The sequence below is a fragment of the Myxocyprinus asiaticus genome, chromosome 11, assembly GCF_019703515.2.
Source record: "Myxocyprinus asiaticus isolate MX2 ecotype Aquarium Trade chromosome 11, UBuf_Myxa_2, whole genome shotgun sequence".
NCBI lineage: Eukaryota > Metazoa > Chordata > Actinopteri > Cypriniformes > Catostomidae > Myxocyprinus > Myxocyprinus asiaticus.
In genome coordinates, this window is record NC_059354.1 from 49,338,990 (window position 1) to 49,366,859 (window position 27,870).

A 27,870-nucleotide genomic window follows, 5' to 3' on the forward strand; every position below is an offset into this window, starting at 1 on the left:
TGGGTACATTTCTTTATTTCCTACTTGTTTGTCCAAAATAAATCAATTGGTTAAAATTGACAAAAAGTGACAGTGAAAATTAAATAATAAAAATGTACTTTGCATAGATTATTTTAAAATAAAATAATTTCAAGAATGATTTTTTTATTTTTTTATTATGTATAATTATTTATATCTAGAACTGGTGAATATCTTGGGTGAATCTCTTTATTTCCTTCTTTATTTTCAACAAAAATCAGATAAAATTTACAGTAAAAAGTGACAGTTCTAATTGAACAATAAAAATGAACTTTTCATGGTTTATTTTAAAATAACAATTTAAAGGACGATTTTGATTTATGTATAGAATTGGTGAATATCTTGGGTAAATTTCTTTATTTACTACGGCAGTAAAGTTTTGTAGTTTTATATATATATATATATATATATATATATATATATATATATATATATATATATATATATATATATACACATACATACTTTTAATATGTAGATATCTTGGGTGAATTTATTTATTTCCCAGTTTATTTTCAACAGAAATCAATTGGTCAAAATTGACAATAAAAAGTGACAGTAAAAATTGAACAATGAAAATTTACTTTGCATGGATTATTTTAAAATAATAACATAATTGAAAGAATTATTTTTAATTATTTATTTATATATATAATTATTTATATATATAATTGGTGAATATCTTAGGTCAATTTATTTAGTTCCTACTTTATTTTCAACAACAGAAATCAATAGTTTAAAACTGGCTACAAATTGACTAATATTTATTCTTATTTTTTTTTTTGTTTTTTACAATAACTGATTTTGCATGGGTTATTTTAAAATAGCAAAATAATTAAGCCCAAGTTAGTTACTACAGCTGTGTATACATATGACTAGAAACAAACCATTTAAATTAGATCTGAGAACAGCATAAGCTGGCTTTGATGTAATGGTCAGATGTTATTAAAATACATAAATAAAATGGCCAAAAAAAATGTAAACATGATATTTGTTAGTAAAAATCTATTTATTTCAGATGGATGGGGAAATAAGGTGGCCAATGTGTCAAAAAATATAAAGATAGGATAGAAAGTTCTTTCCTAATTGGCTTTTAATACAATTATTTCTTCAAAAAAAAAAAGTATATGATTTTAATCTATTATTTCATTTTTACTGTTTAATTTTTTCAACGTATGTGACATTTCTGTTTTTTATGTGTTATATAAAGCACTTTTGTAAACACTGTTTTAAATAGTGTTATCTATTAAAGCTTTACTTACTAATGTAATGAACTTTTGCCGTGTCGAAATGCACCACAGTGTAAACGTGCTGTCTGGAAGCTTGCAAATACAGGCCCCAAAAACATCACTAAAGCTGCACGGGATGATACAGTTTAGGCACAAATTCGAAGTCATCATGCACTCCTTTATTTACTAACAAATAAAGGAGCGTTTTTTACCCATTTTAACAGAAGACTGGCAGTTTGGTAAAGTTGGACTGAATAAGGGGAACTGGTTGCAGTGCATTTTTAAAACCCAGTGTCTATACTAAGAGAGCGACGAGTCACATGTTCAATCTGTCCTGTCACATACTCGTTGAAGGACGTCTGATACTTGGCCAGCATCTTCAGCATGAGACGTAGATTGAACCACCACTGTACCTTAGGCATCCTGTGTCTGCAGGAAAATGAATATAGTTATGACTGACAAAGAGTAAGTGTTGACTGATACTAGTTTGATACCTCTGACACTATACTTGCTCTTATAGACTTGTATTGATATTATCTGACATTTTTTAAAGGTGAATTGTCTGATTTCTGTGCCACTAGTGGCACCGAACGGAATTGCAGCCAATTTTGACTGGTGTAACACAACGACATTGGCTCAACCAATAGTGTTAGTTTGGGCGGGGACTACTAGTTTTGTCCGAAAAATGGCAGACAGTCATTATTTTTCTAATCCTGTTTGGTAATGCTAGTGGTGCAGAAATGACACACTTGACCTTTCATTTAAAATCAACATTCAGAATGTTATTACTGTATAACAAGCAGCCTGATCGTGAAAATAACGTGAATGGGGCGACATTTTTGCAAAGTGATATTACGTTGCATCTTGGCAGTTTCTAGGTGAAATATGCTCTGTGTGGTGCTAAAACAGAGTAAAATTTTCTCCCAAACAGATTTTTACAGGTTTTTAAAGTTACAGTGCATCCGGAAAGTATTCACAGCGCTTCACTTTTTCCACATTTTGTTATGTTACAGCCTTATTCCAAAATGAATTAAATTCATTATTTTCCTCAAAATTCTACAAACAATACCCCATAATGACAACGTGAAAGAAGTTTGTTTGAAATATTTGCAAATTTATTAAAAATAAAAAACTGAAAAAAAAAAAAAATAAATAAAAAAAAAAAAAATCACATGTACATAAGTATTCACAGCCTTTGCTCAATACTTTGTTGAAGCATCTTTGGCACCATTTACAGCCTCAAGTCTTTTTGAGTATGATGCTACAAGCTTGGCACACCTATTTTTGGGCAGTTTCTCCCATTCTTCTTTGCAGGACCTCTCAAGCTCCATCAGGTTGGATGGGGAGCATCGGTGCACAGCCATTTTTAGATCTCTCCAGAGATGTTCAATCGGGTTCAAGTCTGGGCTCTGGCTGGGCCACTCAAGGACATTCACAGAGTTGTCCCGGAGCCACTCCTTTGTTATCTTGGCTGTGTGCTTAGGGTCGTTGTCCTGTTGGAAGATGAACCTTCGCCCCAGTCTGAGGTCCAGAGTGCTCTGGAGCAGGTTTTCATCAAGGATGTCTCTGTACATTGCTGCATTCATCTTTCCCTCGATCCGGACTAGTCTCCCAGTTCCTGCCACTGAAAAACATCCACACAGCATGATGCTGCCACCACCATGCTTCACTGTAGGGATGGTATTGGCCAGGTGATAAGTGGTGCCTGGTTTCCTCCAGACATGATGCTTGCCATTCAGGCCAAAGAGTTCAATCTTTGTTTCTCATGGTCTGAGAGTCCTTCAGGTGCCTTTTGGCAAACTCCAGGTGAGCTGTCATGTGCCTTTTACTGAGGAGTGGCTTCCGTCTGGCCACTCTACCATACAGGCCTGATTGGTGGAGTGCTGCAGAGATGGTTGTTCTTCTGGAAGCTTCTCCTCTCTCCACAGAGAAATGCTGGAGCTCTGTCAGAGTGACCATCGGGTTCTTGGTCACCTCCCTGACTAAGGCCCTTCTCCCCCGATCGCTCAGTTTGGCCGGACGGCCAGCTCTAGGAAGAGTCCTGGTGGTTCCAAACTTCTTCCATTTACAGATGATGGAGGTCACTGTGCTCATTGGGACCTTCAATGCTGCAGAAATGTTTCTGTACCCTTCCCCAGATCTGTGCCTCGATACAATCCTGTCTCGGAGGTCTACAGACAATTCCTTGGACTTCATGGCTTGGTTTGTGCTCTGACATGCACTGTTAACTGTGGGACCTTATATAGACAGGTGTGTGCCTTTCCAAATCATGTCCAATCAACTGAATTTACCACACGTGGACTCCAATCAAGTTGTAGAAACATCTCAAGGATGATCAGTGGAAACAGGATGCACCTGAGCTCAATTTTGAGTGTCATGGCAAAGGCTGTGAATACTTATGTACATGTGATTTTTTCGTTTTTTATTTTTAATACATTTGCAAAGATTTCAAACAAACTTCTTTCATGTTGTCATTATGGGGTATTGTTTGTAAAATTTTGAGGAAAATAATGAATTTAATCCATTTTGGAATAAGGCTGTAACATAACAAAATGTGGAACAAGTGAAGCGCTGTGAATACTTTCTGGATACACTGTAATGCTCTATAGAGTTTTCTCTACCCTAATCCTTTAACCTAAACCTAACCGATAGTGTCAGAAAAAACAAATGTGAGATAAAAACACAACCACGTCATTTTGTGGTGCTTCTATGACACTTTGAGTTCACGTGTGGACTCGTGTGCTCTTCAGGACTCATACCTCTGCTCCTTTACATCACAAGTGCAACACTCTATCAGTCGAGCAATATGATCACACTTGAACAAGCTTGTAAATGTAGTTGATTATGTAATGCAAACGTTAAAATGAGTCATGCGCTATAGTAAAAGTGTTTAGATGTCATAAGATAGCATTGTGTGAGGAACAGATGAAAAGTAAGTGTTTATGAACTGATAATCTGCCGTTTTACTCGTGATTTGTGAGAAAGGCAATAAAAGTTGTTGTTGTTGTAGCACCTCTAGTGTTCATTTCACCGATACGCTTACGTACTACGAGCCACATAAAATTCATTTAGCAAAAATGTACGTATAATAACATGATTCTGTAAGACCAAGTTGATGTTTATCACTGAATGTTTTACTCACTCAAAGTCCGTCTGGTCCTTCAGTTCAGTCACAGGACTAAAAGCCAGAACCTTCTTATACAGGCCGATCACACAAGCACTGTCTGCAGTATTAGCAAACACACGACCTGCCAGATACAAGCAGACAGTTTTATTCCAAGTCATTGAATCTTATTTTACAAAACACTTTTCTGCAGCACTTAACTATCATTTCTGATACCATGCCCATTTATAGTGACACAATAAAGCAATAAGCCATGAAAGGCCGTGAGTTACAGTGATTTTACCACAGTTAAGGGTTGTTCTTAGGCATGAAAACAGAAATCTTTGTGCAGTTTTATTTTGCTACAGTATGTGCACACATCCCCTCACCTTGTCTAAAAGTGTTGACCATCTTCTCTGTCAGCCACTCTACAGCTCTAACGCCCAGTTTAGTGCCGTAGTTTCTGTCAAAGGGTGTTGGGACGCCTCCCTTTTTCACATCAGAGAAAGATGTGAAATTAAAAATTTCAAACGTTGCATTTATATTAGAGGTAGACCGATATATCGGTTTTACCGATTAATCGGTGCCGATGGTTGGAACTATCAATTATCTGTAAAAATCTATCCCGACAGTTGTCAATAGTTTTCTTTTTTAATTCCTCCGTGTTCCTCTGTGGCCGGCAACTGCGGCGTCTAGAGGTGAAATAAAAACAATTACTAACACCTCGTGGGAATATAGAATATAGGCTATAAAAAGCTTAATTTGGTCAATACTTAAATACAGAGCATTGTAACAGAGCCATGTCTCTGTCATTTCAAAATAAGAGTCTCTGGTGTGTTTCAGACGTGTTTATCTTTGTGCGACCCCGAGTCCACATGTGTGGACATTGTATTTTGGCTTTGCTTAATGCAACGCATAATTTAAATGAATTAAAACCAACTGAATACTGTTCAAAACACTCTACACTGTCATTTAAGGGTTAAACTTATGGCGCACCGAGTCACGTGACACAACAGCGTGACGTTGATTTCTGTGAAGCGCTTCTACGAGCGCAGAGCCAACAAAAGTGCCTCTGGTCAGAAAACTCTACAAGTTTGGTTGTAATGAGTAGCATCTCTAGTTTCGTTTGATATGCAGCTTTAAAAAACTCATTCATTTTTCATGTGTCAGCACTGATTATAATCCACAAATGTGAAAATAAGTTGAAAAAAACATGTTATTCTGAATAACTTTGAACATTAGCACATTTGTAGGTCAGTTCGATTCATTTGAATGTAAATGTTGTTATATTTTATTTTGTTATCACTGTGCAATACGGTTCTATTCATTAACATTAGTAAATGCATTCCTATATATTAACTGTGCATTTTCACATTGATAATAAATGCATTCATGCAAAAGCTGAAAAATGTTGCTTTCAGAGGCTTTATATGGAGTTAGGATGAAAATAAGGTGCATTTTGAACTGTTCTGAGACCAGTGCAGACAGACAGCACACTGGAGGTTAAGTCATTCACTAAATAGGGAGCAAGGGAGCATCTTATAGCTCTCTATGCAGCTAAGTGTGTTCACTCCTAAAATCTGACCAATGTTTGGATCACTCAACATGTTTGACAGACATGTGACAATGATAATCAGTGCATAGATTCAGAATTTATAATGTATCATTTTAACATGGTTGGCTGTGATTGGATGATGCTGGACATTACTTTGAATCAGAATTATTTATTCAGCTTTATAGAAAATCAGCCGTAATGTTTGTAACATCTCAAAAACATGAATAATCAACACTCCTGGACACATCATAAACTATTTGATGAAAAAAATCTGACTTTCTATAGCTTAGTGTTATTTAAAATTACACAACTTAGTCCCGCTGTCCACATATGTAGACATCAATAAAAAAAAAAAATAATAAAAATTATTTATTTATTTATTTTCTTGTTTTTAGGTGCAACTAGTTACAAATCAGAGAGGGAAATGGCAAATGTACACAACAGTCACACTCGGGTCTCAGGAGGTTAAAGATAAAAGTCATGGTTATGCACCAAATCTTAATTTTTTCTCATTATTATTGGGATTTTGATTGAAGAAAAAAAACTACATCTGGAATTTTATTCATTTTGGAATCTATGTCTGTGCCCTTCATTGTAAGGAATGGCAAAGTAAACATTCTTTAAATCAATTTTCTAAACTATCGGCTGATTAATCAGTTATCGGCCTTTTCCACCACCTTAGTTATCGGTATCGGCAAAATCCACTATCGGTCGACCTCTAATTTGTATTTCTTTTATTGCAATGGAATCTCAATTTTATTAATTAATTTGACAAGATATTCTTATCTTAAATCTTTTGATAATACATTCTTAAGTGCGCTTTAAATAATCCAGTAGGTGTTTCCAGGTGAGGTAAAATCAAAATCTTCACAATTATTACAAAAAAATAATGTTTAGAAATCAAACTCCTCAATTGCATTTGATCTAAATGATGTCACCAGATGTACAGTACCTGCTGTAGATGTCCCAGGACATTGACTCTGCAGTCAAACACACCTTTCCCTTCAGCGGAGTACAGTTTGTGAATGAAATCAGTGGTGTAGTGCTCATGACACTTCTCATTCCTGTAAAGAAAAGAGTTTTCTCTCACATCCCTATGTTACACTCAGTAATGTCCTCATGATATATAGCGCTAGACTGCTTCATGTTGTTTGTTGGACTCTGTTTTGAAGACTTTCTAAATTCGAGCATTCTGGGAAATGGAGTCTTCCACCAAGGTCTATAAAATGACTGGTAATTCATCAAGTTTCACAAAACAATTCTGGGCACTCTATCGACATCTGAAACATTAAACTGCAAGTTACTCGCAGAGGCACATTATTGTTTATAATTGTTATAGTCAGCGAGTCCTGCAGGAAAGTCCTATATGTATAATGCGTCGTCCGAACAAGTAGCATATCTGCCGGCGGACCTTTTTTTCTTTATTTACAAATGTGACAAACAAAACGAGAATGACTGATGGAAGCCTGAAATGTCCCACCAAATCGAACCAGACAGCTCTGAATGTGAATCATTATTTTCGGCTTACCATAGTGAATTGCGGCGAGGCAAAAATGCGGCTCTGAACAGATTTATTTTAGGGATGTCCTGACACCATTTTTTGGAGACATTTCAGTACTCGCTTCAGCAATACCTGTTTTTTTGGGGGGGGGGGGTCAAATTGCTTTTGTAATGTTTCAGTTTTCAAATGCAATGTTGTGAGACTGATTATTTGAGGACAGCGTGTTTATTATGTTCCAGCAACTCTTACGCAAAAGACGTCATTTTTAGCTATCAGAGAATCATCAGAAGCCACGTTTTTATATTCATCATTTTTTCACAAATTCTGTGTTTTCTGTTACTTAATTGACCCTTCATCAAAAGGGTGTCTAAATAAATAAATTAATTCAAACTTGAATCACATGAAAATAGAACAATTAATTTTATTACATTGCATTATTTTTTATCATATGAAGTACTTTCATACAATGTGAGATATTGCTTAAATATAATGCATTATTATATTTTATTATTATTATTGATTTATTAGGATTCCTCCGGTAGGAGGAAACCTATTGTTTTTGTTAGTATTTTTATTATTATTATTCCTGTAGCTCTAAATTGCCCAATATCTCAAGATCTCCTTGGTAAAAAGTTTTGAAATTTGGCACATTGATACTACAGGCCAGGAGTAACTACCACACCAAAAATGGCCCACGTGAGCCTATAGGTGGCGCTACAGGCCACACCCCATTTTCAAAGTGATGCCATTTCCACCCCATAAGTCCAAAATGTCTGAAACCTGGTATTTATGCCTCATTTCTCATGAGAAACAAAAAAGCCTCTAGAACCCATAAAGTCCACCATGATGGATTTTCCTGTACAATACAAATTTGTCCAAAACTACAAAAATCTACTCCTCCTGAACCATAGCTCCAACTGACTTGAAACTCGGTATGTATGTGTAGGACACATGTCTTTCAATTTGATGAATACAATACAAAATGTCTGAAAGGTGCGCATTTACATAAATGTCCACATTGTCTCAATATCCATATGTCCAAAAAATCTAATGCCATTTTGACTAATGTTTTGTCCAACCTAACAGGCTTCAAGATGACATCACTCTGAAGTACTGTGCAAAATTTCACCTTGATATGTCAAAAGATGACAGAATTACAGTTTACTATTATTTATCGCTATTGCTAAAATAATGCTTTACAAATCCGCTAGTCATAAAACTGATACTTTGATTCAATCACCAGTTCATATGAAGATTCTTGCAATGTTTAATAACAAATTAATGAAATGTTGTGTACATGTGTGAAGTACATGTCTCTACCATGTCAATTTTTACATAATTTGCAGTTTTGAGGAGGAATCCGCATTGCTGCTTGCAGCTTTACTTATTATTATTATTACAGTGAATATTACATAATTATAAATTAGTGTTATATTTCTGTTTTTTTTATTTTTTTATTTTATTTAATTTAAATGAAGCAGTAGTTTTTCATTACTGGTATCGGAAAAGGGACATCCCTAGATTTTTTGTGTATTGGCTCAATAATGGTATTTTGTTCATTTCTAATGAAAAAATAAATAAGAAATCTTTAGTAATGCATCTTCAAATATAATGAAATATAAATAAATTAAAAACACATTTTGTATTATTTTAAACATTGATTATTCATATTATCTAATGTTTCTGGAAATATCTCATATGTCGCGTGCTGTGCATGATCAGATTTTCTGTGCAATTCATACTTAATCATATAGACAAAATTTATTATTAAAAACTTTTTTCCATTTTAACTCTACTTTCTTAAATTTAAAAATCACTTTTAAAATTTTAAATTATACATCTGCATCCTGGTTACTATCCTGATACAAATTCAGAAATTGAAATGTTATTTAAAAGGCAATTCAAGTTGCAACTCTATCATTTAATTTTGGGGAGGGCATTAAAAGGGAGACAATTTTTAAATTCTGTATTTTGTCCAACCCTGGTAAATACAGAGTAACATGTAACACTGTAAAGTGTGACTAAAAGTTTTGCACATTTTTAATGCTTTTTTCATCATTCAGTGTTGTAACAGTAGATCGGCTTCCTGTTGAAAACAGTTGCATGACTGCCTGACTGTAACTGGTGTTCTTTAAATGACAGTGTTTATCATATAAACATTGTAAAGTGGACAGAGACACATCACAGACCGCTCATTACCTCAACACCAGACCTCTCTGAATGTCCTTCTTCATCTTCTCTGTCAAATGCTCCACATTGGTCTAAATGATAGTCAAAAAACAAATTTCACATATTCCTACAAATATGAATATATTTATGAAAATATATAAATCAATGTTTCATTTCTAACTGTATGAATGTACATTAGAAATGTAAAGAATTACAAAATGCAATAATGTTTGTGAATTACAATTTGTGAGAAAATTTGGCTTTTTATTAAGAGGCTCGTTCTCACCTTCAGGTCATGGATGTTGAAAGGCTCCTCGAAAATATAAGCCGCATCCGCACCGACAGCAATGCCAGTGGTAGTTGCCAGGTAACCACAGTATCCTCCCATTGTCTCCACCACAAACACTCTTCTCTTGGTGCCTGTGGCTGACTGCTTGATCTTATCACAGCTCTTCAGAACACACACATGCATTTCATATCAATATTGGGCAATTCTAACCGGTTGCAGTGAATTGATAATGTCAATTGTATATTTATGAATATTTATGCGATAAATGAATCAGGATTTGGCAAGTATCTTTTTAGATAAAGGCTCTGTTAAAAAAAACATAGGGAACTGCATTGCTACCTACAACTTCCCCAGGCAGCTGCCTTTTAATGCAGTTTTCTAACTGAAATTGAACCTCATACGTGACCAATCCGGAACGTTCTACATAGGCAGCAACTCTTTACTTCATAGAACCCGCCGTACCCGCCGGCTATATCGCGAAAAATGTTTACGGTTAAAATGTTCAACTCCCCAGATACATAAGTCAGGCCTATGTTGTATAGTTTGAAAACTTAGAACCTGAACCTTTCATAGATAACCAACACTTCTGTATTTGTTACATAAAATAACAAAATAAGAGCTGAGAACATCCACGTCGCAAATACGCGCCACCTAGAGGTCATGTGGTAGAAATATTTATATGAATATCAAATAGCATTTAAATAGACAAGTTATTTACGGAATGAAAGCTCTCATTCTCCAGAATGTGACTGTATAGTTTATTTTGTTGCCCTAATACACAGTTTAAAAGATTTCCAAAAGAATCACAAAATGAAATATGATCTCTGTAAGACACCAAATACAAATGTCTCTTTTATGTGCCTGCTATAAGCACCAAACACCTAAAAACGATCTTCTCTTACCGTAGGCTGTTTTCTACAAAACGAGCCATTTTTACTTGTCTGTGATCTTGCTTGTGTGAATAATCCAATGTTATATCTTAGATATCCAGAACAAAATATTCAATTCAGTAGGTAAAGCATGCTAAACAAATCATTGGAAATATATGTTATTGACTATAGATGATAAAATGTCATCGCAAAGGGGAGGATCACAGCTAATGACACCTAGATTGAGCTTCTAGGGATATTCAATGAAACAATGATTGTGGTGCGTGAACTGAAAATTGGACTGAATGTCTATGGACGAGCACATCTGTGAGGGAATAAGTCTTTTTGGAGGGAGATAGAGCAAATAGAAGCAGAATTATATGCTTACAAAGTTAGGACAACAAAAACAAAAAAAGATTTTTAATTTTTATTCTATTTATCATAAGATTGTAAACATATACAATGTTATTAATGAATTTTTTTATTTGGTGGGTTTTCTGAAAACTGAGACCCATTTTTGGCAACAAGTCCACAGTATGTGTGAATGGTGATCTATTAAATTTAAATGTGTGATAATTTGCAGATGGCAGCCTAAAAATGCACCAGAGTTGAAGATGTACAGCTAATGACAAAATACTCTATTAAGCATAAAAATACACAGTACACACGAATATTCGGAAAAAGAGTCGTTATGTTACTTTTCAGTAAAGAATGACATATTTATAATCAACATTTCTCGCATTCTGTCTGCCATCTTGGATGGATTTTTCACTGATGCAACCTTCAAGTAGATTAAAGCATTACGAGCACATGAATGACCAAGTGGGGAAACTCTGAATTCTAGATGATTCCCAAGTTGCTGACATGTGATGCTACAGCAGGGGGCAGTAAGCGCAACTGCAGCAGTACAGGCAACAAACATCACTTACTGACAGCAGATGGCACAAGCTGAGGACGCATTTTTGCGTTCAAACCCAGCTGGACAGAGCTAAACTCGGAATGTGTATGTTTTTCTAAGTTTCAAACTATGTTTAAATTGACAGTGTCCTAGAAACGCTGTGTTTATGATGCGGCACAACCAAAGCGAGATGCTTGAAAAGCATCCATATGACGCATGCGTACACAGATGCATCCTTAGAAAAGCCCTTATAATAAGTCTACCACGGCCAGATTGACAAATTCAATTGAAAAATTTATTAGGCCTTCTAAAGCCACTTTTTGTATTGTCTAATCAACGCTTTACTCGTCTGCAACAATAACCTCGTGCGACCCCACGTCCACATGTCTGGATGTTGTATTTCAGCTTCGCTACATGCAATGCATAATTTAAATTAATTTAATTGACTGCATACTGTTCATAAGACACTACACTGTCATTTAAGTGTTAAAATTCTGGCGCACCAAGTCATGTGACAACAGCATGACGCTGATTTCCATGAAGCGATGATTTTGTTATCACTGTGCAATACGGTTCTATTCATTAACATTAGTAAATGTATTCCTATATATTCACTGTGTATTTTCACATTGAAAATAAATGTATTCATCCAAAAGCTGACAAATGTTGCTTTCAGAGGCTTTATATAGAGTTAGGATGAAAATAAGGTGCATTTTGAACTGTTCTGAGACCAGTGCAGACAGACAGCACACTGGAGGTTAAGTCATTCCCTAAATAGGGAGCAAGGGTGCATCCTATAGCTCTTTATGCAGTTAAGTGCATTCACTCCTAAAATGTGATCAAAAGTTCAGTTTCAGGCTGCAGATGATGTTTGGATCACTCAACATGTTTATCAGACATGTGACAATGATAATCAGTACATAGATTCAGAATTTATAATGTATCATTTTATTTTAACATGGTTGGCAGTGATTGGATGATGCTGGACATTACTTTGAATAATAATGATTTATTCAGCTTTATAGAAAATCAGCTATAATGTCTGTAACGTCTCAAAAACATGAATAATCAACACTCCTGGACACATCATAAACTATTTGATTAAAAAAATGTGACTTTCTATAGCTTAGTGTTATTTACAATTTCACAACTTAGTCCCGCTGTCCACATACAGTATGTGGACATACAGTTTTAGGAAAACTACTTGCTCTAGAAATTATTATTATTATTTTGCTTGTTTATTAGGTGCTCCTTGTTATAAATCAAAAAGGGAAATGGAAAATGCACACAGTAGTCATGCTCTGGTCTCAGGAGGATAATGTCTTGTCATTATTAAAATTATTTTATTTATTATATATGACCTTTATAATTATTTAATCATGACATATTTAATTATTTTTATTTGGGGGCCTCTCACAGCAAATATTGATATTAGATTAATAAATCAGCATACCGTGTAATTAATTAGATTAAAGAATGTAATAAATTTACAGCACTAATATTAATTTGTTATGAGTTTATTGTCAACTAATTTAAAGCTAATGACTCACCTTTTGTGGTTTGCTTTATGCAAATGAATTAAATAATCTGTTAAATACGATGCATTATAAAATCATATAGACTGTGTACGAGTGCTGCAGGTGTATTCACTTATTCTTATTCACTGGTGCAACAGAAAAATGAGCTTTTGCTGATGTTCATTGTGCATTTGTTTTAGTTTGGCTTCTTCCATATTCCACTTTACTATGCTGCCAATGTATGCAGCCTAATATCTACAGGTAACTTCTTAATTTCTTGTAAGTTACATTTATGTTTGATACAATGCACGTGCCAGAAAAGGTCAATCTGAATGAGAATATAACCAAGTTGTATGTCAAAAGTGTACTTACAACCATCGCAGCATTGACCGCAGTATCTGACCCCAGACTGAAGTCAGTGCCCGGCACGTTGTTGCTGATGGTGGCTGGGATGATACACATGGGAATACACAATTCATCATAGTGCCCCCTAGCGTCAACCAACTCCAATATCCCCTCATAAGCCTGGACAGGAAAGAAAGCTTAACTGTGCAACCAAACTCTGCAGTACTCTGTTTCCTTTTGTATGTTGGATTGCCACACGGTGTGTGAACCACTCATATAAAGCACTGTATCGAAATCACCTCAAAACCACCAACAACAAGCAGCGACTGGATACTAAACTTGTTGAGATTTGCCACTAGTTTCTCCATGCAGGAGCTCGGAAGTGTTCTGGAAAACATTGAGAAGGAAACAAAGTTGATAGCGTCAAAATGCACTGAAAATCCAACGTTGTTTTTAAGTGACAAACCTTTTAGTTCCCAGCAGAGAGCCGCCCTGCCCTGTCCAACCGGCCACCTGATTCCATGAGACTTCATTGACCTTTAGCACAAAATAAACTGAGATCTTATTAATGCTTGCACGTAAAGTGTACACATGCATTTCTGTATGCTTATATAAACACAGAAACATACAATATCCACATATTAACAGCATCTTAAACATGCACAGCAAACATTTACAAATCCTCTGAAGACTGGTCAGAACTGAAACTGTCCGAACCTTTGTAAGGGTTTCGCTGCTGGTGACCGAGTTCAATATTTACCCTGTTAAAAACCATGGCAGAACTCTCATTTAAATGAGAGTAAATGTTGGAACTAATTTATTTATATGTGAAGTCCAGATGGGACTAATACAAGTCAGATGCACTCTTTGTACGTCTGAATTACATTTTCATCATTAAAGCTGTTTGTACAGAATAAAACCTTTTTTAATTAGGGCTGTCAATTGATTAAAATATTTTATTGAATTAATTAATCAGTTGAATTAACCGCAATTAATCACATATCATATGTGCTGAGAAAGGCCCCCAAATAGATAATTTTGTACAATTTAAATAATTATAAATGTAATTCTATTATAATGCAAATAATTCAAATACATATGCATATATTGTGGCATCAGAAAAAAGCATTTCTACAAATGCAAAAAATTTGTATGCCTGAAAAGTTGTTCGTAAGTCAAAGGATTTGTGTTTTAGATACTGTCCATGCGTTGATGTTGTACGTTTCACTGTATTTTCAAAGTTACGAAAATGTATGCTTATTTTTTAGAACAACACTATTTTATTGGGTACAATAAGTGTTTTGTACCATTCCGTTAGCCAGACCCTCAAATCCATCGTTAACGATGTAAACGCGGTGTCCCGTGGCGAGTCCGACCCTAACCGCTGATCGCACTGCAGCGTTCATGCCAGCGGCCGGAGCTCCTACATTCAGAATCGCCATGGAATGACCGCTCTGAGAGGAGAAGAGCACAGAAGATGAGGTAAATAACATAAAAAGTAAGCTGGAATGGAGATGGCTGCTGTAGGATCAGTTATATCAGCATTCTTATTAATGAACACCTCATTCATACATGGTTTCAGACTATTAGGGATGAGCATGAGTAATTGAGTACTTGTTCAGCTTTAAATATTCGACTAGTAAAAAAAAGACTAGAATATCGCAATTTCAGTTTCCGTTTGGCCGTGGGCAACAATGAAACTGCTTCTCTCACCTAAATCTTGCCATTACAACTCAATTAGGTGGCGTCGTGGATCCATGACATTGTTAAAGGAAAAGTTCACCCAAAAATTAAAAATCTGTCATTATTTAAAGTGATCTCATCACTTCAGAAGACTTGGAATGTATGTTTTTATGTATTAGTGCAAATGTTTTTTTTCTGTTGTTAATTTTTTTAGTTTAAATGTCTTTTTGTTCATGCATAGTGCACTTTTTATTTGTAGAAAAACAGGAAAAAACAGAAGGTTCAAAGGCTGTTGAACTGGCTTATTTTGAAATCGCCATAAGGGTGACATTTGCGAAAACCCCCATAGGCTTTAAATGTCACGCCTAGTAACTTAAATTCTATATTGTTTGAGTACTCGACAACAAAATTACTCTAAATGCCCATCCCTACTATCTATATGCCCCAAAACCCTAAATATATAATATATGTAATAGGGATGTCCCAATACCATTTATTTTTTTTATTTTTTATTTTTTGAGTACGAGTTCCGATACTTTATTTTCAGTACTTGCCGATACCCATTTCTTTTTTGTTATTTCATACCAACAGTTTATTTAAATTTTAATCATCAAAATTGTGTCTGAATAAATGAATTAAAACTTTAACCAAATGAAAACAGTACAATTAATTTTCAATGTAATATTGTATTATTTTTATCAAATTAAGTGCTTTTATACAGAACCTCACAGCTATTTTTACTATTGATTTATTATTATTATTATTATTGTTATTATTATTAGTAGTAGTAGTAGTTGTTGTATTACAGTGAATATTACATAACTATACAGTAGTGATATATTTCTGTCGCACTTTTTTTTCTCATTTAAATTGAGCTTTTATTTTGGCGGAAGCTTTTATTTTGAAGTCGTTTCCGCTTCTGTGTGGTTTTGACGGTAGCTTCTCACTTTCGGATAAGCAGTTCGCTATGTGATTCAATGTGATTATTAAAGCGCAAAAGGCTTCTATTTAGTTAAATAAATATGTAGTCTGTATGTGGCTTGTGCTACAAAGTGAATTAGTGCTCTGCTCACTGTCATCCACTACAAACAGAGCATGTGATGCTCATGATGGTGTTGTGAGACAAGAAGCTCTAAAACACCGGCTCCACATATTCACAAGCATTCACATTAGAGGTGTGCAGCACATACAAACTACTTACAGTATGTATGTTTTAATTTGTGTGCTGAATGTTTATGTAATGACATATGTATGTTGATAGTATTGGTTTTTGGTACTGGAGCATTTTTATGAGCACAAGTACATGAACGCGGTATCGGACCAGATTCTGATACCAGTATCGTAATGGGACATCCCAAGTACATAGGGGTGTGAATCGTTGGCTTGACAGCAAAATTGATTCTATTCACGATTCATTGGTTTTCAGTTTGATTCAAAAGGGATTTTAGTTCAGTCAGATCGATACAATTTGATTTGATACACTGAACAATGACGTGACTAAGTAGCCTTTAAAAATGCACTTATAGGATTTTTAAAATACTTTAAATACTACCTTTAAGGCAAGAAAAAGAATTACAAACTACTCTAAAAATTATTTGCCCACATTTTCTAAATATAAAGGCAACTTGGGGAAAAAAACACACACAAAGAGTTGTATTTATTGTACATTTACTGAACAATAAATGCACATTAATGTAAAATGTGTATAAATTACGCTACATTATTTTGAATATTAGCATGTGAAAATAATAATTGACCAACACAAAACGAATCAATTCGTTACACCCCTAACTCTAATTACTAATACAAATGTGTGTGGTTTTGTATACATTGTTGGTTAAAATCATTCAGGTCATTAAAGTCGTTGAATTAAATGTCTTACCTGGACTTGAGCAGGCTTTTGATAGGCCAACAACTTGTAAATGCTCCAGTTATTCTCAAAACTCCTATAAACAAACATCATTTGATCTGTCATTACTGGGTCATGAGGAAAATATTCTCGGTGTCCAGATTCCCAGACATCAATAAAACATGGGTTTAGAACAACACCAGTCTGAGTTAATAGTGAAGTATTCTTATTTATACTTATTCTCACCTGCCCCGTAACTGTATGGCTTCTTCAAACCTTTTTTCATTCATGGCTCTCTGCACCTCTTTAGTCTTTAGGAAAAAGAGTAAAGTTACTTTTTAATTAATCAGATGACAAAAGAAAGAGAAGAGTTGCTCTACATTTTTCTGTACAGATAAGATGTCAAATATGAGTTTGAGACTCACCAACTCCACCGCCTCCATCAGAGGGAGCCGTACAGCCTGATTTCCTGATAGGCCAATCACACAGGCGGGCGTGTCTGGCCCCGCCTCCAATAGGGCCACCACAGCCTCCACGCCCATTTTACTGCTCTACACAACAAAAACAACCCAAAACCATCTTCTTCTAATGTTGACAACTGAATAACTCCATTAGTAAAACTATAGAGGTTGTTTCTGAACATTCGAGCTAATGAATGATGGCCGTAAAGTGTAATAAAATGGTTTATTTACGAGCACTCTGTCAAAGGCCGATGGTGTTCCTCCTCTTTGGACGTGACCCAGTACGGTCACCCGGGTGTCATAACCCAGCCTTGCCACAACCAGCTACACGGAAATACAAATTAAGAATTCAGACAACATGAATTGACAATTAATTTAAATTTTCATTCAGTTCCTTTAAAACATTAAAGCAGGTCTAAAATCACATTATTATATGAGTTTAAGATCTGTTATCATGTTTGTAAAATATCACTCACATCTTTGACGTAGTTGGAGGTGATCGGCTCGCCACTACTGTTGATCGCTCCCTCAGCAATGATGATGATGTTCAGTCTGCATCCTTTACTGCGACTCTGAGCAAAAATGAAAAAAATAAAATAAAATAAATAAAAATGCATACATTAAAAAAAGAGCTGGTTTTGATGTTGATATGATGATTAAAACTCACAGAAAATAGTGATATTCATAAATACATCAATAAAATTTTTCTCACCTCTCCCAGTCGAGCGCACATGAGTTCTTCCCAGCCTTCTTCAGGAGGAGCTTCTGGAATAAACAGCCAATCAGCTCCAGACGCCAGAGCTGAAACCAGTGCCAGATACCTGCAACAAACAAACAAACAAACAAACAAAAAAACACCTGAATCAGTAATACTGTGTCTGTTTAACAGCATCTGAGTTGAAATTTCTACAACCCAATTCCAAAAAAGTTGGGACAGTATGGAAAAATGCGAATAAAAACAAAAGTTAGTAATTTGTAAATTATATTCAGCCTTTGCTCTATTGAAAGCACTACAACTACACATTATTTGATGTTTCATTGTTTTTTTGAATATGTACATTAATTTCAAATCAGATGATTGCAACACGCTCCAAAAAAAAGTTGAGACTAATAACAATTTGACGAGTTGAAATAACTTGGTGATGTGAAACAGGAGATGTTAAACAGGTGAGGCAGTCGTGTCATAGTACTGTATAAGGAGCCTCCAAAAACAGCCTAGTCCTTCAAAAGCAAGGATCATTCAAGACTTGTCAATTTGCCAACAGATGCTTCATAATCCAGCACTTTAAGAACAATGTTCCCCAAATACAAATTGGAAGGATTTTGGGCATTTCACCCTCTACAGTGCACAATATAGTTAAAAGATTCAAGGAATCTGGTCAAATTTCGGTGCGTAAAGGGCAAGACGAAAACCACTTCTGAATGCGTGTGATGTCACTCCCACTATAGTGCCCTCAGATGTCACTATCTTAAAAAACATCATTCATCTGTAATAGATATCATGAACATGAGCTGGGATAACTTTAGTAAACCTTTGTTATTCAACATCATTCGCCGCTGCATCCACAGATGCAAGTTAAGACTTTACTATGTAAAGGAGAAGCCATACATCAACACTGTCCAGAAGCGCTGCTGACTTCTCTGGGCTCGGTCTCATCTTAGATGGAAAGTAGAACAGGGGAACTGTGTTTTTTGGTCTGAAGAGTCCACATTTCCAAAATTTGTGTTATCCGGGCCAAAGAGGAAAAGGGCCATCCTAGCTGTTATTAGCGTCAGGTCCAAAAGCCAGCTTCTGTATGGGCCAGGGGTGTGTCAGTGCCCATGGCATGGGTAACTCACACATCTGTGAGAACACCATGAATGCAGAGAGATATGTAAAAATTTTGGAGCAACATATATTGCCATCCAGCACTGTCTTTTCCAGGGACATCCCTGCATTTTCCAGCAGGACAACTTCAAACCACATACTGCCCAAATTACAGGTGCATGGCTGTGTGAGCAGAATGTGCAGGTGCTAGATTGGCCTGCCTGCAGTCCTGACCTGTCTCCAACTGAGAATGTGTGGTGCATTATGAAGTGCACCATCCGGCAACGAAGACCCCGTACAACTGTGCAGCTAAAGACCACCATAACGGATGAATGGGGGAAAATTCCACTTTTTAAACTTAACAAACTTGTGTCTTCAGTGCCCAAATGCTTAATAAGTGTTATTAGAACAAATGGCGATGTTTCACAGTGGTAAACACTCGACTGTCCCAACTTTTCTGGAGCGTGTTGCAATCATCTGATTTAAAATGACTGTACATTTAAAAAAACAAACAACGAAATACACAGGTTAAAACATCATATAATGTGTAGTTGAAGAGCTTTCAATATAGCAAAGGGTGAATATAATTTACAAATCACTCCTTTTTGTTTTTATTCACATTTTTTATACTGTCCCTTTTTCGGAATTGGGGTTGTATCATTTGTCAACGCATGTGAAATTTGTGAGCAAATGCAAATGTGAATTAATAGCTTGATCATCAAATAAATGTTTCTTTGAGAGATGTCAAATAAACATGTTTGTAAGATTATTGTGAAATGATTCATAACTCAATCCATCTCACATAAATTGAGAAGGAAAATTTGACCAGACAATGTTGGCTTGAAAAAGCTTTTTAAAATAAAAAGCTTAAAAAAAATTATTGATGTTTAAAGGTTATAGATAGTATGATAATTAGCATAGACACTAAAGGCATTGTTAGGTGGTTGCTAAGGTGTTCTGAGTTGTTGCTAAGCAGTTGCTATGGCCTTCTGAACTATCTGGTTGGCAGGGTGTTTCTAGGTAATTATAATTATAATATATATTTATTTATCACACATTATACATTTACACATATCCCAGCTAAGCTGGGGTCAGAGTGCAGGGTCAACCATGATACAGCGCCCCTGGAGCAGATAGGGTCAAGGGCCTTGCTCAAGGGCTTGAACCCCTGACCTTCTGATCAGTAACCCAGAGCCTTAACCGCTGAGCCACCTGGTCACTCCCTAGGTGGTTCCTACAGTGTTCTGGGTGGTTGCTAGTTATTTGACTAAGGTGGATTATTTGGTCATTTGCTGCGGGAAAACTTTTAGTCTGATCTGTTAGAAAATAAGTCAGAACAGTCTAAAGGTCTGTCTCCTTTGGTGGCTGTACCTTAAAAGCTCTAGGAGGAATTACAGTAAAAAAAAAAAAACCTAACTGAAGTTCATGGTCTTCTCATTAACTTCTGTGCAGTACCCCACCCCCCCAGACAGTGAATGAGGACACACAGTTGAAACTGCAGTATGACTCACCCGCAGTGGCGACCCATGACTTCTAGCACAAATGTGCGCTGATGGCTGAAAACAAGCAATAAAACAAAGTGAGCAGCACAATTATTTATCTAATACGAGGATTACATACAGTACTATAGACTGACTTAATGCTTATCTGGCATACTTGCGACTCTCTCACTACAAGATGCTAAAATTAAAGACTGAAGTGCATTCCTTTTGAGTATAGAAGATGAGAAGAAAGAGTAAGCAGTGACAGGACAAGCTGAGGCAAGTATTCATTCCACTGAAGATAATGAAAAAATCCCCTGATGTTCAACAGGAAGTCACAATCATTATGGAATGTGTTTGGAATTTGGACGTTGTAAAGACTGGAAAAACATTGCCTGACGAATCCGAATTTCTGCTGAGGTACACAAATGGTAGGAACTGGATCATTGGATGTTTTTTGTTTTTGGCACCATTCAGAGTAAATTCTAGAGACTGTTGTGTGTGAAAATCCCAGAAATACTCAAACCAGCCCGTCTGGCATCAACAATCATGCCACGGTCCAAATCACTGACAGCACATTTTTTTCCCATTCTGATGGCTGATGTGAACATTAACTGAAGCTCCTGACCCGTATATGCATGATTTTATGCACTGCAGCCACACGATTGGCTGATTGGATAATCACATGAATAAGTAGATGTACAGGCATACCTAATAAAGTGGTCACCGAGTGTATATATATTTTAAATAAAGTAACTATGGCTTTTATAGAAATACTTCCTTGAAATACCATACAAGAATATAAATATATATATTAATTTACAGAGTTCAAAACATACTTGCGTAATATTGTGCTGACCTTGTAGCTGTGGTTGTGATGGCGTCAATGATCTCAGTGATGCGATTGAGGGCGGAGTCAGCGCCGATGGTCATGTCTGTTCCACAGAAGTCATTATCAATAGAACCCACCAGACCCACGATGTTTAGATGACCGTGCTGCTTCGCCATCTCTACTGAGATCCGACCTGTGAAAGACAGTATGTAAGACCTTCATAAAGATTTATGGATTCTTATCCTGGGATGATCTCTATATTTTTCAGCCTTTTGACAATATTCACTATATATCTCCATTTTTCTTAATAGATTCAAAATGGTTAATGGAAGAACTAAAAGTAAAAATCTACTTTAAAGCATGCATTATTTATAAAAATACTTTTATAATAAGGCTTGTTTTCTACACTGTTTTTCATTAAACAAACACAATAATTTGTATTTACATGCACCAATAGCCTATAACAACACATAGGTAAAAACAGAAGCATTTCATTTTACCATAAACATTCCGTGAACATTTCTGAGCGATGATACAAATGTATCGTTGACTCAGAGTTTTCAATTGATTCATTGAAACGGAACTAAATCAAACTTTGTAACTCAAACACAATTTTTGGTACTGAAATTTAAATCAGAGTTGCTATCAAACCAGAAGTGCATGTTGTGATTTTGTACCTTTCTTCGCCAGTTCAGCGAGCAGTCCACTCCACTCAGAGCGGAAGATATTCGCCCCCGTCAGGCTGCCATCACCTCCGCAAACACACAGATTACAGATGCCACGTTTGACCAGGTTAAATGCAGCAGCTAAACGCCCCTCACGCGTGGTGAAGGCCTTACAGCGGGCACTACCAATCACTGTGCCGCCCTGTAGAAAACAAACAGAAAGAGAACAATGACCAACACACATGTATAAGACTAACGGTTGCATTTTGTGCACCAGATATCTTCATAATGCTTAAACACGAGGAAACCGTTCAAAAATGTATATCAGTGCTGCACCCAAACAGTTGCATGCATGCATCGCAGCTTCAATGGCCTGAGTCGAGTGACGTTTGCTGCAAAGAGCAGAATTCAGAGTCAAGCATTACCTAAAGAGTTTGATTACGGCATCAAAAGCAAAGCAATTAGCGCAGACAGTACTGAGACATTCAGACATTCAAATGCAAAACTGATGCACTCCAAACTTCACAAACTCTCTGAATGAACACCACACAATTTTTCTGTTTTTCTGTCAATTATAACAAACTTTGTGCCATGCATCAACATGCAATTTTTCAATCTGAATGCAAATATTAGATTTGATGGCTGAAGCAGAGAGGAAGATTTTTAGCTAATAACGACTTTAATTTCAGTCTGTTCCTCACAAAAATGATCATATAACTTTAGAAGACTTGGAATATACAGCATGTGTTATATGAACTACTTTTATGGTACTTTTATGGTGTTGTGTGTCCTTTTTGGAGCTTGATAGATGTGGTCACTATGAACTGTTGTTGTATGGAAAGGAGCTGCATGAAGACTCTTTAAAAACTCTACTTTTGTGTTTTTTTCATGGGGAAAAAATATCAACATGTGGATTTAATGAGAGAAATAATTCAGTCCAAACTCATTGCATATAGGGAAGCAGGACAATAACATTTCACTAAGCCAAACTAATACATGGCAAAAGAGCATTTAGGATATTTTATAGATGTTAAAGTCTGTATTTTACCAGGTTCAGACTCAAAGGAGCTCTCCAATACAAAATAAAAGCACTATGGTTCATGCAACAGGACAGCTTACCAGTACACCACCTTAAGTGCACCAACAACACATAAAAAAAAAAAAATAATAAAAAAATAAATAAACAGAAAAATGAACAAAGTATGAAAAAGCTGCATTTAAAGAGAAACAACTTAGCTGCAGGTAATTAAAAATAATGACTGTTTTCAAACAGATTCCCCAACACTCCACCTGTCCTTTGCATTTTGAAACCTAATCGATGTTCTTACCAGTTGAATTATATTGGTGACGCTTTGCCAGTTGGCCAGTTTAATATTATCTCCTCCATCCACCAGCCCTTGATAACCCTGAAATCAATCAATACAACACATTACAGAGTACATGCTCCGAGTCACTACGTTAATAATAAAATGTTCACCATCCATGCATTATAAAAGATCAGTGGAAAATACAAATATTAAAGTACCTCATAAACCAGGTAAACTTTGGCTCCCACATAAATGCCCATTCGTGTCACAGCACGCACAGCAGCATTCATACCTGAGAGAGGTCAAAGGTTACAACACTATACCTCATATCATCTGATTTCTTTGAGTTTCTGCACACGAGCCAATCAGCATTCATTCAAGTTTAAATGATGAATGAAAGTAACAATGAATTACAGGGGGATTTGATTATGACTTTTAACAGTGAATTAACGGTAAACCTGATTGGATGAATTTCATGAAACCTGTAATGGATATGTTCAGGTCATATTTCACTCCAAAATCACAAGAAAGATAAGAGAAGCTATGTTTTGCTTTTCCATTTTTTTTACTGTGATACTGTCAAATAAATACTATATTAAAATAATCAGAATCAACAAAATGAGAATAATGAAAACTAGAAAACTAACGTTCTGCGGACATTATTCAAAAATATATGAGGCTATTTTTTAAGATTTATGCTTTTAAATTTTTATAATAAAATTCCATCAGAATAATTCAATAATTATAATTAGGTTTTATTAATAATAATTAATAAAACCAAAAATATTAAGGATTTTTTTATTTTATTTTATTAAAAGATAACAATTCAGTTTGATGGTATTTTGTAATGAAATAGAAATGTGCAAATCTTAGTTTCTTTTGAGTAATAATATTATTAATAATAAAAAGCTAAAATAATAATTTAGCACTCTCTTTAAGTTGTTATTAGGTTATCACAAAAACCTACAAACAATGTTATGCAAACATTAGTTTACACTCAAAAAATATTTGAGCTTATTATTAAGATTTACTCAATTTCATAAAATTCCATCAAATGAAATTGTGTAATTTTAACAAAATAATTTTATAAAAAGTAAAATATTTAGGGTTGGTTTTATTTTATGAAATATTTACCAATTCAACTGGATCGAACTATTATGAAACTGAAATGCACAAATTTAAAAATTATATTTAATAGTAGTAATAGTAAAAAAATAAAATAAATTAAATAAAAAACCAAGCCTCCCGTTTAAGTTCTTATCAGGTTATCACAATTATTTCTCTACAACATTCTGTGAACATTAGTTTATAATAATAATAATAATAATAATAATAATAATAATAAAAAAATTAAGATAATAATTATAAAGCATCCTGTATAAGTTATTTTTAGGTTATCATAAAAACCTCGCTGCAATGTCCTGGAAACATTAGTTTATGGTGGGGGGGAGAGATCAGCAGAAAAAGAAAAAAAATAGTAAACAGCCGGGGCAATGGATGTAGCATGGAAGGTTTGTGAAAGGGAAGAGAAAAGCCATAGATAAGGTCTCACAGACATCCCAGTCAGGTGCTGGTCATTCAAAAGCTTTTGCAGAAAATATGACGAGGCATATCTTGCTCTCAGCTTCACTGTTAATGTGGTTGGTGAGGAGGAGAGACCCATGTGTGTCCTATGTCTTAAAACGCTGGCAGCGGACAGCATGAAACCCACCAAATTAAGAACACATTGAGACAATGCATCTGAATTATGCTCAAAAGCCACTTGAGCTTTTTAAAAGAAAACTTGATGAATATCGTGGCCAGCAAACTCATTTTGTAAAAGCCACTTCAGCAACAGCGAAAGCACAACTGGCTTAGTGTAAAGTTGCGTATCGTGTTGCACAATGCAAGAAATCACACACGATTGCAGGAGAGTTGATTCTTCCCGCTGCCACAGATATGGTGTCAGTTATGCTTGAAGAGGCAAGTGTCACGAAATTAAAGACTATCCCAATGTCTAATGACGCCATATCAAGATGAATTTTTGAGGAAAATAAAAGGGAAATGCTTTGCGCTCCAAGTCGATGAGGCCACTGCAGGAAGAAGGCATGAACGAGCATGCCAGCAAGTTTAGTAATGAACAATTTCTAATGAAGTTGGCATATCTCAGTGACATGTTCGCCAAGTTGAATCAATTAAACCTCCAGCTGCAGGGCAAAGAAAAGCACCTACCACATCTGGCAGACCAAGTCAACTCATTCATCCGAAAACTGGAGATGTGGGGCAGGAAACTTGAGCAAGGAAATATAGATTCATTTGAAAATCAGACACATTTTTCCAGAACTAACAAGCTCACAGTAATCACAGTGATCCCGTGTCTTTTGGAACACATCTCTGCTCTGAGAGGTCATTTTCAGAAGTACTTCCCTGACAACAGTGTGCAATTCGACTGGGAGAGAGATCCGTTCACTGCTCCAGCACCTGCTGATCTGAGCTCCTCTGAGGAAGAGCAGTTCATTGAGATGACTTCTGACTCAAACATGAGGCTAAAGTTCCCATCACAAACACTCTGTGAATTCTGGCTTGGTGTGGAGAGGGAGTTCCCACTCATAGGTCAGAAGGCTGCTGCAATTCTGCCCCCCTTCGCTACATCCTATCTGTGCGAAACAGGGTTCTCTACCGTTACCTCACTGAAGACAAAGTACAGATCTAAGCTCAACATTGAAAATGACTTAAGAGTGGCAATATCAAAGCTGCAGCCCTGTTTTGAAAAAATGTGCAGTGAAAAGAAGGCTCACTGCAGCCACTGATTATATATTGTTCATACAAAGCAGCAGTTATGTTCTGATCTATTATTCTCTCTTATTGTTATATTTTTCAATGTTTCAACAGCAACCCAAAGCAGGGCCGTTTCAGACCATTCTGGCGCCCTAGGCGAGATCCCTATTGGCGCCCCTGTTCTGGGGGGTTGAGGGGGTGTTTGGGGAGCGTGGCAGCGGCCTCCTCTTTGGCCCCCCCAACAGGTGGTGCCCTAGGTGACCGCCTAGTTCGCCTATGCCTAGAAACGGTCCTGACACAAAGTGAAACAATTGCAGTTGTTTCTCATTTCAGGTTTTTCAATTAGAAAAATCTTTACATTTTCATAATTTTTTGTGAAATGTTTTGGTAGTCGGAGGGGGTGCCAGATTTTTCATAGGTTCAAAGGGGGGCATGACCAAAAACATTTGAGGACCACTGGTTTATGGTAATAAAAAATTAAACCTTTAATACAAATTAGGCATTCTGCATAGTTTCTTATTAGGTTATCACAATAATCCCCTTACAACATTCTGCAAACATTTGTTTATAAGTAGTAGTAGTAGTAATAATACTACCCCCCCCCCAATACTGTAAGCATACTGATTAAGCATACTGTATAAGTTCCTATTAGGTTGTCACAGAAACCTCCCAACAATGTTCTATGAACATGAGTTTAAAGTAATAATAGTAATAAACTACAAGTAACAATTAAGTATCTTGTATTAGCTTGGATTTAATTAGGTTATCACAATAATCTCCCTACAACGTTCTGTGAACATTAGTTTATGACAATAAAAAATATCTAAATATCTAAATAAATAAATAAATATTAGCATTCAGTATAAGTTCTAATTAGGTTATTACAAAAATCTCTCTGCAAGGTTCTTGGAATATTAGTTTGGTTATACAGAATAAAACCTGGAAAAACTAACAACGTTGGTTCTCAAGGGAAATAACCATACAATAACGTTATGGGAACGTAATCATGCATGTCTGCAGGGCAATAACTGTTCAGGTGATAAAGCATGTGAGTTTGCGCAGTTCTGTTCACATGCACATTTAAATGCCAAGCAATGATTTTCATTTAGCCTTCTCGTCACATGAAAACCTGCACGATATAGTCTATACATACTGTTTCCGACTGCATGAACATCTTCGATGCTCTGCAGATGTGCATGTTATTAGTATGTGTTCGGAGTCAGTGACCTCTGCTGCATCAGATTCACCTTGCGCGTCTCCACCGCTGGTCAGTACGGCGATGGCTCTCCCCGCGCCCGTCATCCGCAGCTTCTCCAACCCGGCGGAGCTCATTCTGCTCATTCAAGACCTTTCTAAGAGATCGGGATATGTTGTTACCACAGTAATCGAGTTCTTTCCAGGCTATGTTGCGTCGTTCGACCTTCCGACAGGCAGAAAAGACGCAGAAGTGTGTAAGTGTACAGTGCGCACTGATGTCTCCGCCCTGTTTACATAAAGAGGGTTTGGCACACTGCATACTTGTGTCATTTCCTGAG

General features: G+C 36.0%; 2 protein-coding genes across 2 annotated transcripts in view; both read right to left on the reverse strand.

The window, feature by feature from the left end:
- Nucleotides 1-506: 506 nt before the first annotated feature.
- pfkla (phosphofructokinase, liver a) lies at nt 507-27,809 on the reverse strand. The gene is made up of 22 exons (XM_051710632.1): nt 27,583-27,809; nt 23,797-23,870; nt 23,600-23,677; nt 22,284-22,473; nt 21,634-21,799; nt 20,805-20,849; nt 18,199-18,307; nt 17,963-18,058; nt 17,718-17,810; nt 17,451-17,576; nt 17,272-17,336; nt 17,059-17,122; nt 14,801-14,947; nt 13,960-14,030; nt 13,793-13,880; nt 13,521-13,673; nt 9,862-10,026; nt 9,606-9,667; nt 6,858-6,969; nt 4,740-4,839; nt 4,390-4,495; nt 507-1,676 (listed from the first exon to the last, which is right to left on the reverse strand). Exons 1-22 carry the CDS (start codon nt 27,674-27,676, stop codon nt 1,529-1,531), a joined length of 2,352 nt encoding a protein of 783 aa, XP_051566592.1. The 5' UTR covers nt 27,677-27,809; the 3' UTR covers nt 507-1,528.
- si:ch211-45c16.2 (mitogen-activated protein kinase kinase kinase 13) overlaps nt 4,846-27,870 on the reverse strand; it is a 110,233-nt gene continuing 87,208 nt past the window's right edge. The window contains exon 16 of the transcript XR_007898488.1: nt 4,846-6,621. The gene's annotated coding sequence lies outside the window, so the exon portion shown is untranslated. The remainder of the gene's footprint in view (nt 6,622-27,870) is intronic.